Source organism: Balaenoptera borealis, assembly GCF_965194805.1.
Source record: "Balaenoptera borealis genome assembly, chromosome: X".
In the NCBI taxonomy this organism is placed as follows: domain Eukaryota; kingdom Metazoa; phylum Chordata; class Mammalia; order Artiodactyla; family Balaenopteridae; genus Balaenoptera; species Balaenoptera borealis.
This window is the reverse complement of record NC_138881.1, coordinates 128,616,200-128,633,345: the sequence shown is the minus strand read 5'-3', so window position 1 is coordinate 128,633,345 and position 17,146 is coordinate 128,616,200. Positions and strand designations below refer to the sequence as shown.

General features: G+C 41.4%; 2 protein-coding genes across 10 annotated transcripts in view; both read left to right on the top strand.

The window, feature by feature from the left end:
* F8 (coagulation factor VIII) overlaps positions 1 to 8,685 on the top strand; it is a 124,729-nt gene extending 116,044 nt beyond the window's left edge. For 6 of the 8 annotated variants that reach the window (XM_082376401.1, XM_082376404.1, XM_082376400.1 and 3 more), the window contains one exon: positions 6,290 to 8,685. In XM_082376401.1, coding sequence (XP_082232527.1) covers positions 6,290 to 6,445 — 156 coding nt within the window. In that variant the 3' untranslated portion in view covers positions 6,446 to 8,685. Of the gene's footprint in view, positions 1 to 3,735; positions 3,883 to 6,289 lie in introns of all 8 variants that reach the window. The other 2 variants (XM_082376402.1, XM_082376403.1) reach the window with 2 other exon arrangements.
* A 104-nt stretch (positions 8,686 to 8,789) lies between these two features.
* Positions 8,790 to 16,531, top strand: SMIM9 (small integral membrane protein 9). Of its 2 annotated transcripts, XR_014239503.1 has the most exons (6): positions 8,790 to 10,243; positions 10,432 to 10,623; positions 11,508 to 11,637; positions 14,488 to 14,582; positions 15,311 to 15,380; positions 16,454 to 16,531. XR_014239503.1 is itself a non-coding variant. In XM_082376447.1 (4 exons), exons 1-4 carry the CDS (start codon positions 10,237 to 10,239, stop codon positions 14,513 to 14,515), a joined length of 357 nt encoding a protein of 118 aa, XP_082232573.1. In that variant the 5' UTR covers positions 8,790 to 10,236; the 3' UTR covers positions 14,516 to 15,144. The 2 variants fall into 2 exon arrangements, 1 of the variants encoding a protein (XP_082232573.1); XM_082376447.1 differs by lacking the exons at positions 15,311 to 15,380; positions 16,454 to 16,531 and having other exon boundaries at positions 14,488 to 15,144.
* Positions 16,532 to 17,146: the final 615 nt, after the last annotated feature.

Sequence of the window (17,146 nt, the reverse complement as noted above, 5' to 3'; positions counted from 1 at the left end):
TGGTTTTTTAGATGTGAACCATAATCACAAACAACAGAAGAAAAATAGATATGAAAAGAATTCTTAAACTCAACAAAAAGACAACCAAATTTAAAAATAGGCAAAGGACTTCCATAGGCATTTCTCCAAAGAAGATATACAAATGGCCAACAAGCACATCAACACCAACATCATTAGTCATTAGAAAAATGCAAATCAAAACCACAATGAGATATTACTTCACACTTACTAGGATGGCTGTAATTTTTTTAATACAGAAAGTAAGAGGTGTTAGCAAGGATGTAGAAAAATTGGAACCCATACTGCTGATGGCAATGCAAAATAGGCAGGCACTGTAGAAACCATAGAATTACCATATGATCCCAGCAATTCTGCTACTGGGTGTGTACCCAAAAGAATTGAAAATAGGCAATTAACAAAAACTTGCAGGCAAATGCTCATAGCAGCACTATTCACAATAGCCAATGGGTGAAAATGACCCATATGTCCATCAACTGGTGGATAAACAAATTCTGGTCTATCCATACAGCTGAATATTATTCAGCCATTAAAAAACATAGACATGCTGATGCATGCTACAATATGGATGAACCTTGAAAATATGCTAAGTGAAAGAAGTCAGACACAAAAGACTACATATTGTATGATTCCATTTATATGAAATATCCAGAATAGGCAAATATAGAGAGACAGGAAACAGATTAGTGATTACCAGAGATTGGAGAGAAGGGTAAATGGGGAGTGGCTTCCTGATGGGTACTGGATTTCCTTTTGCAGTGATAGAAATATTCTGGAACTAGATAGTGGTGAATGTAGTAAATGCCACTGAATTTTACAATTTAAAATGGTTAAGATGATAAATTTTATGTTATGTACATTTTACCACAATAAAAAGGAACCAGAAGACACATACATTACCATAATAAGAGTGACAAGCTGACAGGCGATTTCTAAGCAATAATGAAAATCAGAAGATAATTAATGATATCCATGTGATGCTAAAAGGAAAAATCTGAAACCTGCCCCCAAAAGAAAGAAAATCTGGTGAAATATTTTTCATGCATTTAAGCAAAAACTAAAAAAAATTTTTCAGGGACTTCCCTGGCAGTCCAGTGGTTAAGGCTCTGAGCTTCCATTGCAGGGGGCCCGGGTTCAATCCCTGGTGGGGGAACTAAGATCCCGCAAGCTGTGCAGCCACAGCCAAAAAAAAAAAAAATTTCCAACTTGCATGACTGATTTTACCACCCAGTAAAATCCTGCCAACATAAAAAAATGAGGATATTTATTAGCCTTAGGACAGTAAATTTGGAAAATTAGGTAAAATGGATAATTTCTAGTAAATATAACTTACTCAAGAAGGAATCGAAAACCCTGAAACTCCTACAACCATTTTTTTTTTATTGGCCGCGCCCCACAACTTGTGGGATCTTAGTTCCCCGACGAGGGATGGAACCTGGGCCCCCTGCGGTGGAAGTGCGGAAACTCCTACAACCTTTGAAAAATTGAATTGGTGTTCAAAAATCTTCCTACAAAGAAAACTCCAGATTCAGATGGCTATACTAAATACTCTACCAAATTTTCAAGGGAGAAATAATACCATTATTACAAAGATTCTTCCAGAAAAATGGAAAAAGCTTGTATTTACATTATCCAACTCTTTAAATGATGACAACAAATCACAACAAGGACAAGTTTATTAGAAAGGAAAATAATAGGCCAACTTTACTCATGAACATAGATCCGAAACAAAATATTAGCAATATGTATGTGTTAGATTTATCCTAGGAATGCAAGGTTGGCTTAACATTAGAAATTAATGCAATCCATCACATTAATGAACTTCAGGATTATACAGCCAATAAATGCTGAGAAAAAGATTCATAAAATTCAATATCTATTCTTAATGGGAAAATTTAACAAACTAAGACTAGTAGGGAAACTACGCAATCTGATAAAGGATATTCACAAAAATTTTACAGCAAATATACTATTTTAGGTGAAACACAGAAAGGTTTCCCTTTGAGATTAAAAATAAGATACCATTTATCTATTGCTGCATCACAGACTACCCTGAAACTTGGCCACAATTTTGTGGATCAGGAATTTAGGTTGATCTGGCTGGCTGGTTTGTCTGTGATCCATGGGGTGTCAGTGGGTATGGATGGATGGATCTACTTCCTAGATGGCTTCTTTGCTCACTTGCCTGGTATCTTGTTTCTCCTTGACCTTTTCATCCACTGATGTCTCTTCAGGGCCTCTCAGCATGGTGGTCTTAGGATAGTCACTCTTCTTACATAAAAGCTAGATTCCAAGAAACCAAGGTGGAAGCTGTCAGTCCTGTTGAACTTGGCACAGCACCACCTCTGCCGCCATACTCTTATCAGCCCACAGAATCAATTGCCCACCCCAACTCAAAACAAATCAAAAGACACATGCGCCCCAATGTTCACTGCAGCAGTATTTACAATAGCCAGGACATGGAAGCAACCTAAGTGTCCAAGGAGAGAGGAATGGATAAAGATGATGTGGTACATATATACAATGGAATACTACTCAGCCATAAAAAAGAATGAAACAATGCCATTTGCAGCAACATGGATGGACCTAGAGATTATCATACTAAGTGAAGTAAGTCAGACACAGAAAGACAAATATCATATGATATCACTTATATGTGGAATCTAAAAGAAATGATACAAATGAACTCATTTACAAAACAGAAATAGACTCACAGACATAGAAAATAAACTTATGGTTACCAAAGGGGAAGGGTGGGGGGAAGAGAGATAAATTAGGAGTTTGGGATTAACAGATATACACTACTATACATAAAATAGATAAGCAACAAGGATTTACTGTATAGCACTGGGAACTATATTCAGTATCTTGTAATAACCTATAATGGAAAATAATCTGGAAAAATATATATATATATATAACTGAATCACTTTGCTGTATATCTGAAACTAACACAATATTGTAAATCAGCTATACTTCAATTAAAAAAAAAAACAAGGGAATTCCCTGGAGGTCCAGTGATTAGGACTTGGTGCTTTCACTGCAGTGGCCTGGGTTCAATCCCTGGTCGGTAAGCTAAGATCCCGCAAGCTGCGTGGCACGGCCAAAAAAAAAGTCAAAATACACCTACCTCTCCATGGGAGGAGTATCAAAAAAATTCATAGCCATCTTTAATCTGCCCCGTCCACTTTTATTAAAAACTGTATTGGAGGTCCTAAGCAATGCAGTAAGGTAAGAAAAAGAAATAAAATGTATTAGGATTGGAAAAAAAAACTCTCATAATATGTGGAAGATACGATGGCATACATAGAAAATCCAAAAGAATCTATCTATCTAAATTATTAGAATTACTAAGATAAGTTTGCAAGCTTGCTGAAAACAAAATCAATAGAAAATTTTATTGTATTTCTACATGCCAGAAACAAATAGAAAAATAATTTAAAATAGCATTTTAAAATTCCAAATACTGAGTTGTACATTCTCATCAAATAATGGCAGCTGCCTAAATCTCTCCATACAGCCTTCAAAAACCATCTGTCTATCTAACTATCTCACTGTAGATATATTTTAAAATTGCAAATAAAACCACCCATAACTCACAGAATAACTAGAAGACAAAGAATACCATAAGTTTCAGTGGTGGAAATTAAGTGTTCTGGAAAAGCAAAAATGAGTCACAAAATCACAAGACATATCTTCCTATCCCGTCTGTTACAGAAATTGCACTTCTCTTTATCAACAGTAGAGGGTGCTTGTGGACTAAGAAACCTAACAAGCCACCCAAACCTCTTATCTCTGACTACATATTGTAAAATCACCTCATTGCTGTGATGAATGAACAGAAAATAGCAGATGAGGTAAAAGGTATTATTCTTTTATTTTTTTTTAATTTATTTATTTACTTATTTATTTTTGGCTGCGTTGGGTCTTTGTTGCTGCAACCGGGCTTTCTCTAGTTGCGGTGAGCGGGGGCTACTCTTCGTTGTGGTGCGTGGGCTTCTCATTGCGGTGGCTTCTCTTGTTGTGGAGCACGGACTCTAGGCACATGGGCTTCAGTAGTTGTGGCTCACGGGCTCAGTAGTTGTGGCTCACGGGCTCTAGAGCACAGGCTCAGTAGTTGTGGCGCACGGGCTTAGTTGCTCCGCGGCATGTGGAATCTTCCCGGACCAGGGATCGAGCCCATGTTCCCTGCATTGGCAGGCGGAGTCTTAACCACTGTGCCACCAGGGAAGTCACAAAGGTATTATTCTTGATTTTTCACTTCCTCCTTTTTTGAAAACTCCATTGACTTTGGGCTTCACAGTAGGACTCATGTTGACCAATGCAGTGTAAGTAGACGTGATATAAACCACTTTCCAACAGAAGCTTTCAATGTGATCGTGTGTTTGGCTCAGTCTCTGGTGCCTCTGCTCTCTGCCATGAGATAAAAATGTCCAAGCTGAGAAGACATGGTGTATGTGAGCCTTGGCCTAGAGCAGAGCCTAAGCCAACCCAGAACAGTCTTGGTTTCCAAATACCATTTCCTAGTAAAAGGAACCTGGGCTCCTTAGAGATTCCAAGACCAGAGCCAGGAAACTGCCAGGTGTTACTGGAACATCTTGGAGTCCATTATCATCATCAAAATATAAAGGGAGAGGAGACGTTCTTCTCCACAGAAGAATTCCAGGTAATAAATGTAGAAGACATGACAAAATTAAGAAACCAACCATCAATACAGTATATAATACTTGTAAGGAACTTCAGTAGATACTAAAACCATTGGATGAAAGCTTAATGTGGAACCGAATATTTACACAGTCTCAAAGTCCAACCCCACAGATTGTTAGGTAAGGGAAGTTATTACCTTTATAAAAGAGAGATCTGGTGGACATCACCTTAACTAAGGGTCAAACTCTGGAGGAATCAGCATCATGTGTCCTCTGATGTGATATGGTGGGAAAGACACATCACCTAGTTAATATTCTCACTAAAGATGTTGAACTGAAATCTAATAATAAGAAAACAGTCACACAAATTTAGAATGTGGGACATTCTACAACGCAATGGTCCTAGACTTTTTTAAAAAATTTTATTTATTTATTTTTATTTATTTATGGCTGTGTTGGGTCTTCGTTTCTGTGCGAGGGCTTTCTCTAGTTGTGGCAAGTGGGGGCCACTCTTCATCGCGGTGTGCAGGCCTTCTCACTATCGCAGCCTCTCTTGTTGCAGAGCACAGGCTCCAGACGCGCAGGCTCAGCAACTGTGGCTCACGGGCCCAGTTGCTCCGCGGCATGTGGGATCCTCCCAGACCAGGGCTCGAACCCGTGTCCCCTGCATTGGCAGGCAGACTCTCAACCACTGCGCCACCAGGGAAGCCTGTCCTAGACTTTTTTAAATGTCAACATCATGAAGGACAGAAAAAGACCAGAGACTAGGAGTCTGTTGTAGATTAAAGGAGATTTAAGTGTTCCTTGTATTATTCTTTCAGTTTCTTGAGGGGAAAGATCAAGGAATAAGTCTAGCAGAAGATGTACAAGCCCCCAAAGTATGCCACAAATATTTATCCAAGAATCTCTTTTGTTTCCCGAAAGTTTTATCAAACACACAAACTTTAACAAATGTTTATAGTATATTTGCTCTGTATATACTATATATATTGTACGTGTGGAAGGTCAGTGACCAAGGTCTCTGCTGTCATGGAACCGACATTTGGTGGTGAAAACAAAGGAAATGGTCAATAAGCAGGTAAACAGATAAATGAGAAGATTCTGAATGGTGTAAAGGAAATGAACAAGGGGAGATTTAGAGTCAACAAGAGTCCTGTTTCAGAGATAACACTTAAACTGAGACCCAAAGGCTTGGCAGGTTGAAGTATTTGGGAGTAAAATATCATGATGTTTACAACTTCCTTGAATTAGTTGGGAAAGTGGGTGAGAAGATTCCAGAGGGAAGCCATAGCTGGAAGCACGGCCTCCACAGGAGGTTAGCAAGGGTGCTCTTAATTCTAGATGTCACAACCACTTTCCCAGGTACAGAGGCAGGGGACCGAGTCATCCAGTCACCTCCCAGGGTTCAATCCTGAACTACCAGAAGCGTGGATCCCTCAATTGGAAGTGAAAAAAAGCGTGCGTGCTGGGCGATGGGCATTGGGGTGGGTGCCCATGAGGGGGCGGAGCTTAGGGAAAGTTACAGACCAAGCAGGAGGCCAATGGACTTGGGGAGCCTTGGTGGGGGGGTGTATAAACATAACTCTATTCCTGTCAACCAACAAATGCTATCTCTCCTCTTTCAGATTTTTCAGGGAAATCAAGACTCCTTCACACCCGTGGTGAACGCTCTAGACCCCCCGCTGTTTACCCGCTTCCTTCGAATTCACCCGCAGAGCTGGGCGCACCACATCGCCCTGAGGCTGGAGCTTCTGGGCTGCGAGGCGCAGCAGCAGTACTGAGGCCCGGTCTCTCCTTCCTGGCCCCGGGCCCTTTCCTGATTTGGGTCCAGCATCCCTCTGAGCCCGCCCTCCAGGTCACTCCTGCCCCACGCTGCCCATGGTGCCATCGTTTTTCTATGTATTTCAACTCCTCAGTCCCGGCAGATATTCCCTGAAGCCTCCCAAATCAATCGTCATGTGTCCTTCGTTCTCTGGGGCTGTTGCATCCAATTTACCTCTTGCGCGTTTGCTGTGGCCGCTCCCAGATTGTTCCTTCCTTCCAAGGTAATCGGGCAAAAAGCAATGAGGAAACTCAGCTGGAAAGCATTCTCCTCCGGACACGGCCACCACTTCCTCCTCTGTGGTGACCAAGAAAGGTCATGATCATACTAGGCTTCTAAAGGACATATTTTTAATATTTCCACAGAAAAATGAGGAAAATCCATGGCTCTCTGGGATAGGAGATACAACATTGTAATTCTAATCATGCACTCATTTTACTCCCTTCTCAGCTAATTTCCTGCTGAAACAACACAACAAAATGTACCAGGAAATTCTGTTCCCTAACTGCCCAAGAGGAACCCCCACCTCACCCCATCTCTGACAGATAAGGTTGGGAATGGTTTACTGTCCTGTAAAAGTCCATTAAGGTTAGAGGTTAATTTACAGAAATCAATAAGGTGATATGGTTTGACTCCCTGTAAAAGGTTAACCACTTTTATGTCTAACTTAATCATCTTGTTTTGGCATTCTTTTCCCATTGACCACATACATCTTTATTTTTCAAATGCTCTTGGAACCAGCTCTTTTGTCTTCCCGCTGGTTTCCTCAATAATCAGTTAAACAAAACATTGACATGTGAAAACAAATGCCTTTGAGAGTTGTGCTTTTATACTGGAAATAAAAATGTGAACAATGAAATTTTATAATTTATGAGGTGAAGCTAACTTAAAAAGTTAGAAATGGAGCCTTGATCCAGTAGCAGAGAGAGAGATTCTTAACCTTGACATCCATTAGCACCAGAAGGAGTAAAGGCAGTAGTCTGGGCTCTGGCCCATCCCACAAACCCCCCTTTTATAAGTTTTCTAGAGGTTGTGACCAACCAGAATCCGGGAGAGGCTGCAGCAGAATGTAGTGAACCTAATGTGAGAAATGCTGTACTTGCATCGCCCACATCTCCTGGGATCCCTTTTACGAGTTCAGTGTTTGCAATCATACTCCAGCTGGTTTGGCTAATGGGGGACCTGTATTCAGAAACCTACGAGACCCTGATGAAGATGACACAGATGGACAAGTATACTGTGTTCATGGATTGGAAAAATTAATATTGTTAAAATGACAATGCTACCCAAGGCCATCTACAGATTTAATGCAATCTTTATCAAAATACCAATGGCATTTTTCCAGAATCAGAACAAACAATTCTAAAATTTATATGGAAATACAAAAGACCCTGAACAGCCAAAACATCTTGAGAAACAAGAACAAAACTAGAGGAATCATGCTCCCTGACTTCAGACTGTATTACAAAGCTACAGTCATCAAAACAGTATGGTAATGGCTCAAAAACAGACAAAAACAGACACATAAACCAATGGAACAGGATAGAGAGCCCAGAAATAAACCCACACACCTATGGTCAATTAATCTATGACAAAGGAGACAAGAATATACAATGAAGAAAAGACAGTCTCTTCAATAAGTGGTGCTGGGAAAACTGGACAGCTACATGTAAAAGAATGAAATTAGAACATTTCCTCATACCATATACAAAAATAAACTCAAAGTGATATAATTATTTTGGAAAACAATCTGGCATTATCTACAAAAGTTGAGCATAAAGATAGCCTGTGGCAACTCTGTTGGGTAATGACCTAGACCCAGAACTGCCATGTGAACCAAGAGACAGGGCAGCACTACCCATAACACTTCCAAACTGGAAACAACCCTTATTGCATATATTTCCTAGTGGCTCACTTTAATTGCAGTAGAGTAATCCATTATATAATATATATCACAATTTATTTATCCATTGTTTTTCTGACTGATTCATTTATGCCAGTTCTTCTATGGAGCTGATCATCCTTTTTAAAAAATTGATTTGTAAGAGTTCTTTGTATGTTAAGGACATTAACCTATTATCTGTCATATATGTTGTGGAATTTTTCACCTAATTTGTCATTAATCTTTTATCTTTCTTTACAATGTTTTGCTGTATGAAAGCTTTACATTTTTATGCAATAAATTTATCATTATTTTCACCTATGGCTTTGGGGTTTTATGACATGCTCAGAGTAGCTTTTTTCACCCCAAGATTACAAAAAACTCCACTCGTGTTTTATCCCAATATGTATATGGTTTTATTTTTGTTTAGTCCTTGATCCATCTAGAATTTATTTTTGTGTGTATGGCTCTCACTCCAGTCAGTGCATCCGAATGAATAGCCAGTCATCACATTAAACCATCTCTTTTTCCCCACTGAAATGAAATGCCACCTTTATCATCTATTCAAATCCCATACATACACTATTTGAAGGTGCAGTAGATACCACGTGGCAAACAAAATATCTTAGAAATCTTCAAGCCCAAGAGGATATGGCTACCATGAGGATGGATTTCAGTATCAACACAAATGTTTATGCATAGACAGAAGAAAACGTCTGTATACTTAGCTGTCAAATAGAGGGAGACTGGGGGCGGGTCAAATGCAGTAGATGATATCATAAGGAGGAGTAGAATTCTATTTGGAACTTCAGAAACCTTAAAGGAAGACTCTGGCCAGCTTCTTCTGAAAACGGAGGCCTGATTCACTGGCTTCTTTGCCACCTTACCTGACACAGGTCTCAACAGTGGATGAGAGTGTCAGTTCTAAATGTCTTAAGTAATAGAAAGCTCAAATAGGAGTTTATTTTTCTCAGACCTAGTAGTTGAGAGGTGGGCAGATAGAGGTGTTGGTTTAGTGGCTTAAAATTGTCAGAGCCAGAATAGATGTCATTTTCTTGGCCTTTTCCTTGTGTCCATTGCCTGATGGTCACAGGATGGCTCCTCCAACCCCAGGTAACACTTAAAGAATGTTCAAGGCAGCACAAAGGGAAAATGGTAGCGCCATTTCTTTTATCAAGACAGCAGAAAATCTTCCCGGAAGCCACCCATCAGATGTCCATTATGCTTCAGTGTCCAACACTATGTCCCATAGCCATTGTTAGCAGCAAGGCTGGCTGGGAGAAGGCGGATTCAGCTTTTCTAGCCTCTCTGGTTGCATGTAATAAGTGAAAAGGGGGTGGTGATGACAGGCAATGAACAATATCTGCCCAAATTCACCACCCATTCATTCATTCAAAACATATTTATTGAGCACCTGAACAGCCTATGTGAACAAAACAGAGAGGAGCACGTGTGGCTTGTTCCAGAGGAAATGAGGCTGAGGTGGAGTGATCAAGAGTAGATAATAGGACATGAGTTCAGGGAAGTTAGTAGGACACTACCTGACTTACAACAAAGTGAGATCTCTTTGGCTGTTCAGTGGCAGCAAGCAGGAAGCTACGAACTGTGACTGCAGAACTTCTGGGCCACCACCACCCCCATGATGGACTGTGCCCCCTTATCCACTGAAATTCATACCTGGTTAACCATTTATACTGCTTATTTGCTGATTCAGTAATAAACCCAACTCAAAACAAAACAAAACGAAAAGGATGTGGGACTGAAAAAGCGGAGTCAAAGATGACACCACAGGGTTTGGCCTGAACAACTTAAAGAGTTTCCACTAATTGAGCTGGAAAAGCCCGAAGGGGGATGTGGTTTAGGAGGGGATGTCAGGTACCTGATCCGACGGAGCACAGTCAATTTCTGTCTTGTGTCGTTTTGTTTCTTGAAGGCGGGATGGTTTTTGCTTTGGAAACTGGCTGTGTTCAGGACTCAACAGTGGCAGTCAGTGAATTTTTCTTGTGTTCATAATAGCTTTAGTTTTGCAATAAAAACTAAACCACCATTTTCTGACTTTTCAGACAGAGCTGCCTTGGGACAAGCCAAGGAAAAAGCCATCTCCCCTCGGTGCAGGCCCTCGGGAGAGCCCATGGAACCCCCGAAGCTGCTGTGCTCTCTGACTTGCCTCTTGTTGGAAACTGTCGCTTTGTCTCTGTCACCTTTATCTGCCTTCAGAATACAAGACCAGGATGGATTGGAACCACGCTCAAGGGGTGTGTTTGCTGTTACGATGAATGTTCCTATCTTCATAGGACGTAAGATTCCTGTCTCAGGTCAGGAAAGACTGATTCTGTATTTAAAAATAATGTTCGCAGGAAAGCAAAGTATTTCTGGTTTGGTTCAACAAGCATGAACCCACTAAGCCAAAGCCATAGGTGTCAACCTTCCGTGAAATATGACAAATGCTCCCTGAGGACAAAGGGATAATTAAAGTTGTTTGGGGGGAGGGGTCAAGAAGGACTTCAGAAAGGAAGCGAAATTTAAGCTAAAGCTGATGAGCCAGTGACCCGTGGCTTCGGTGCTCCCAAAGCCCAGCGTGGTGCTCAGTTCCTTCCCATCTCTGGAAAGGGTATCGTTGTGAGTGGTGAACCCTCCTGACTTCACGCCACAGACACTTCTGTTTGCCCTGCCTCTTCCCTCTGAGCCTCCTTCTGCCAGCCGCCCGGCCTCCTCCTCCTCCTCTTGGTGCCACTGGGGCAGGTGGCCATCTCCTTTCTCCTCACGGGACACAGGGCGCTCAGCCCCCCGAACACCCTCTAGGCAACAGCATGGTGTCTGTTAAGGCGTGCTCCTCGCTCACAGTGTACCCCATTGATTCACAGAGACCTCCAAACAACCTTTAAGCGATCTGGGGCGGAGATTATTGCTCCTATTTGACATACAAGGAGGAAAAGATGATATCTATCTGAGGATACCTTTTTTTTCCCCAAAAGTGTATTCCTTTAATCTCTTAGCACAGCAAAGTTGTTAGGAATATGGGCCCTGGGCAACTATAAGAACCTGAGATCTGGGACAACTATTTGAACTTGAACCAGGTTTGAAATCCCAGCTTCATCACTTAGCCTCTCCTCAGTGACTGTCTATGCTCTTCCTGCAGAAACTTCTAGGTCCTGGCTGAGCAACTTCAGTGATTACCTGTGGGATCTCATCAGGAGCTCCATCCCTACAGCTGCCATTTTTGCTTTTCTGATCATTTCAGCAATCATGGGGACCCTCTGCTGCCTCACGTAAGCTGCTGGGGGGAGGAGAGGGGGAACCGAGGGAGAGGCAGGAACGGCCAAGTTCCACACCAGCCTGCGCATCTGTAACTAAGGGAAAGTTTTGAGGAAGGTGATTGTGGGAACACCACTCTGAAAGTCCGTGTGTCCCCCTTTGAAAAAGTCTCCTGCATGTTCTCTTTTTTTCTCCAACCCACCCCCTACGTTTCCAACCACTGACATGTGATGTTTAAAGACCAGTGTTTGCAACTGATCTTTTTTTTTTCTTATACTAACTTCATTAACTCCTAATTATCCTTCCCTTTAGTTTAGGAACTATACATGGAAAACATATGATTAACTTTTCAATTGCCTGAAAATTTACCGAAATATTTATTATTAAATCATATGAAGCCAAAGAGATTCCTGAAATAGCTAACAAAATACTTCAGCTTAGCTAGAAAAGCCTGAATTTTACTAATTCAATCAGTATTTACTAAGAGATGACCACTTGCCTGTCTCTGTCCTGATTACTAGAGACAGAGAAATAAGACAACTGAACAATTACAACCTGGTGGCTCAGGGCTGTTCAAACTGCACAATCTAATAAAGTGGCTGAGGTCAAAGATCAGGTGAAGGGTGTGGCATCCCCACCTAAGGCTCCTGATAACCTCAAAACGACCACAGATCAAGAACCATGTCTAGGAAACAAACTTGGATATGGTTCCTGGCACCTGGAACTGACAGGAGCCAAACAGAACTAAATGAGCTATTCATTGTTTGAGCCGTACAGCAGTATTCGGACCTCTGATCGGCCATGAGAAGCACATGGGCTCTGAAGGCCCCTAGGAGGGCCTGCTCCCGACACTTGCTTCAGGTACAGCCACAGAGAATGGTGGACCGGGGTAGCCTCCTGGAGGATGGGCCACAGGCCAGGGAGCTCCTCCTTACAGGAGGAAGAGCTGGGCGTGATCAGTGCTGACCAGCAGGATTCCAGAATTGCTACAGAGCAGGGACTGCTGTAGGGCTCCCAGTCTTCCTCTTTTCAACGGGGAGCGTTTACGGCGGTTGCCCTCTTCCTGCTCCATCACTGTATGGGGCGGGGGTGGGGAGTGGAAGCTGGAGATCAGGGGCACATGGTCTATTTCGGTTCAAAGCTCTCTTAACCAAGAAGAGCCACACCCAGACTTGAGAGAACCAGATACTCGGGAAGCAGACTGTGTGTCGGGAGTGTGGTGTGCAGGGTATTATCAGGGATCAACGCCTGCCGGGCGCAGGGGCAGGAAGGGAGAAGCTGAACCGCCTTGCAAGCCCTGCAAGGCCTCGGGTGACCCCCTTCAGAGTTGTCCCTCCCCCACCGCAGGAAGTACAGGCTCTGTGTTCACCAACCCTGTTCCCTCTTCCCAAGCACAGCGGAAGACTGCATTTCCCAACTAAAGAAGCCAGGACTCAAGTCAACATACATTTGATTCGCTATCTTTTAAATCACTGTTGCTCAAACTCTGGCCAGCAGGCCGGCTGCATCAGAAACATCTGAGGCTTTGGTGAAACACGCACACACAGAGGGACTTCTGCGAAGACAGGCAGGCAACATGCCGAGAGAAATATTTCCTTCTTTGAAGTAAATGGCTCAGCCTGGGGAGAAAAACCAGTAAACCCTTGCTGGGAACAAGCAAGGACAGTAAGAGCAAAACAAAATAAAACATGGATGACAAAATATAAAGGGATCCAAAAAGCTGGCACTATTAAATAGAGATAAACAAAGACCTTAGTGAAAGTAAGATTAGAGAAAAAAAATGATAGATGCGGGAGACATAATTAATTTTTTGGTAGAAAACAACCAAAATAATTCAACAGAAGAAAACACTTCAAGGCATAATTTTTTTAAATATTGCAAAATTAAAGGAAGGTTTGAGTCTCTAGTCATACGGGGTGCACATAGGAGACGCCGAATAATATTTATTTTTTATGAATACATTTCACAGTCAGGATTGCAAACAGTTTCTCTGTGCCTCTTTATTCACCCTCTATAACCATTAGCGGTGGCCGTAAGGAAGGCTTAGGCTAGCTGCTACCTGAGGAAATCAGCATGGAAGCCTGGCTAACCTCTCAGGGCCCTGGCAAGTACGCAAAAACACACGTATTCAATCTAACGAATTTTTAGTATGGTTTATACTAGTGAAAAAATAGAACCAACTTAAATGATTCTTGGCTGGTTAAAGAAAGCAGTGAACATTCATACAAGTACTACACAGTCACCAAAACGTTGCTGTAGAAGGGTAATCACATGGAATCAGATTCATGAAATACTGCTGAGTGGAAAAACGTCGCTGTAGAAGGGTAATCACATGGGATCAGATTCATGAAATACTGCTGAGTGGAAAAAAGCAGATTATAACAGAGGATATACAATTTCACCCAATTTGTTGTGAAAAGCTATACGTACAGGGAAAAAAACTTTTAAGGACCTAACGAAAGATTTAGACATTGGTCATCTCCTTGTGATAGTGCATAGGTGACTTTAATTATCACTATGTTGTTGTTATGTAGTTTCATGTTTATTTTTGTCTGTCTGCACTTTCCAGTCTTTCCACGACAAAACGTATTGTTTAATTAGTAAGTTTTTTAAGAGAAACTTTAAAAACAAAAAAAGAAAAACTATCTGATCACACTCCAATACCACACTCTTACTCTTACTTTCTCAAGTCATGAAAGCATTTTTGCAATATGAAATTACTTGGTTCATGTTAAGAAAAGAAGCTGTCCAAAATCCTATCTTGGAAAAGGTGATGTAACTACAAAGTAGCTCTGTGCAGACCAAGACAGTGTACTGGAATTTAAACTCAGTTCAGCAGTCGTCATTTTCTCTTCCTTTCCCAGTACCCTCATAGGTGAACCAGTCCAATGAAGTACTAGAAGATTCCAAGAGAGTGCAGAGTGTGCTATTTGTTGTGCATTGAGGAAGTATCTATCAGGTAAAATTAAATTGTCTTCCATCTTAAACTACCTTTGCTTTTATTTTCTCCTTTAAAACATGCAATTGAAAAAGTGATAGTAGACTTATTACTGTTTTAATTATAAAATAATACATACTTATTTGAAAAAATTTCATAAAATATAGAAAGAAGAAAAAGTACCCATCATTCTAGCACCCAGAAATAAACATTGTTTACATCTTGGTGTATCTCCTTTCAATCTTTTTTCTATGCTTATACTACCAGTTTCCTAAAATTTGTTACCTGAAACAATAGTTCTGTTTTAATAAACATTATGACACAATAGGGCTTTGTGGCCAATTAAGTTGGAGAGATGCTGAATTAAACAAATTTAAACATATTTCCTTCACTGTATGACATATCGTGGCTATCCTTCCATATCAGGAAGTGTTGCATAATATTCCTTGCAGTGGATTCGACAGAAGTCGTTTAAGCACCCCCCATATAATAATAATTTAGGGTGTTTGTACTTGTTCACTATTACAAATGTAATGCAGGTGGTAGTTTTACACGTTATTCGTTTGCTTTCCCCTTTGCCGTTCTGAGTTGGAAATCATTCACTCCGTGGGCACTATTGAACACCTCCTGTTCTGGGCAGGTAACAAAACAAACACCAAGCCTGGCTCGGGTGGAGGGCACAGCAGGGCCAGGAGCCAACAGAAAGCAGGGAGCAGAGAAGGGACGTCATTTGATGGGTGTTTTTAAAGGGTCATCTCAGTTGCCACGTTGAGAAGGTCAGAAGCAGGGAGACCAGCCGGGAGGTTTACCGAAATCCAGGTGAGAGACAGTTTCGTTGGGACCAGGGTGGGAGTCGGCGGAGTTGCAGGAAGAGTCGGAATCCAGACAGAGGGTGAAGGAAGAGGATCAGGATTCGGTTATGGGTTGGGTGAGGTGTGGGAAAGGGAGGCTTTGGGGATCCCTCCCGGACTTGGGGCCTAAGCACGCGCAGGGATGGGGTTAGGAATCTACTGCCTGAAAGATGCGAAGAGGAAGAAAGACCGAATGGATGTTCTCATTGACACGGAGGTGAGATCCAGCCACACACCCTTTGTCCCACACTCCACACAGCAGGAGGAGACCATCCTCTGATCAAACTTGAAGTGACAGTTTAACTTATCAGCTTGCACTAACCTTTAAATCAGATTGGACGTTTACTTAAATTTCCCCCCCACTACTCAGCACATGGGAGCTGGGGAGGGAAGTCTAAGTAACAATGAAAAGAAGAGCTGCATCCTTACACACATCTTTATAGTCTTTATATCTTGCCCAGCTTGTTCCTTAAGACAAACTGCTGAACGTGCAGTTGTTGGGTCACAGGCTGGGAGCATGTTAAAGCCTCACGCTGGTCCACGTAGCGCTTGTACAGAGTTTCCAGGTTCCGCTCGAGGCTCACAGCCCTCCCTCCTCCTACTCTCTTGAACATTGCGTTGTTTCCTTGGTTTTCTTTATATTCTTGCCAGTTATGCTTGGCAATATATTATTTAATTTTGCTTGTATTTTAAAAATTCCTGAAGTATCCCTAGGCTTGGTGCCCCAGAATTTTTAAGCTTCTTTTTCTTTTTATAAATGTATTTATTTATTTATTTTTGGCTGCATTGGGTCTGTAATCCCCATCCTGTCTCCTCACGCCAGAGCCCTGCCTCTTTTTAAACTATAAAAACTAAATCATAGGCATGCATTCTCCTGTGATTTTCTTATTTTGTGTTTTGAGATTCATCCACGTGGATGCCTGCAGCCCATTTCCACCCAACTGTATGAAAAGATCTCCAGTCATTTACACCATCGACTGCAGACGGACATCTGTACTGTTTCTGTCTGTTTTATTCTAAATATTACTGCATGTCTTGTAGTGTACAAGTGCAAGAGTTCCTCTGAAGACTATCACACTGTGACTGACTTTCTGAGTCAAAGGCACCAATTATTAAATACATCCACATCCTTGAGAAGATGCAGCATCACCAGTCTTTCAATTTTTTGCCAAGCTGGCGGATAAGTAATGGTATCTTATTGTTTTCTTACTTTGCATTTCCCCGATAACTGAGGAGATGGAAGACCTTTTCATGTGTTTATAGGACATTTGTCTTTCTCTTCTATGAATTTTGCCCATTTTTCTAATTTTAGTTTCAGTTATTCCTTATTGATCAGTAGGAATTCTTTCTATACTCTGTATACTAATATTTTGTAGGCTAAAGATGTGGAAAATATCTTCCCTCAGTTTGAGGATTGTATTTTCATTCTCGATATGATGTATTTTGATCAGCAGAAGTGCTTATTTTATTTTATTTTATTTATTTATTTTTTAACATCTTTATTGGAGTATAATTGCTTTACAATGGTGTGTTAGTTTCTGCTTTATAACAAAGTGAATCGGCTATACGTATACATATATCCCCATAGCCCCTCCCTCTTGCGTCTCCCTCCCACCCTATCCCACTCCTCTAGGTGGTCACAAAGCACCGAGCTGATCTCCCTGTGCTCTGAGGCTGCTTCCCACTAGCTAGCTGTTTTACATTTGGTAGTGTATATATATCCATGCCGCTCTC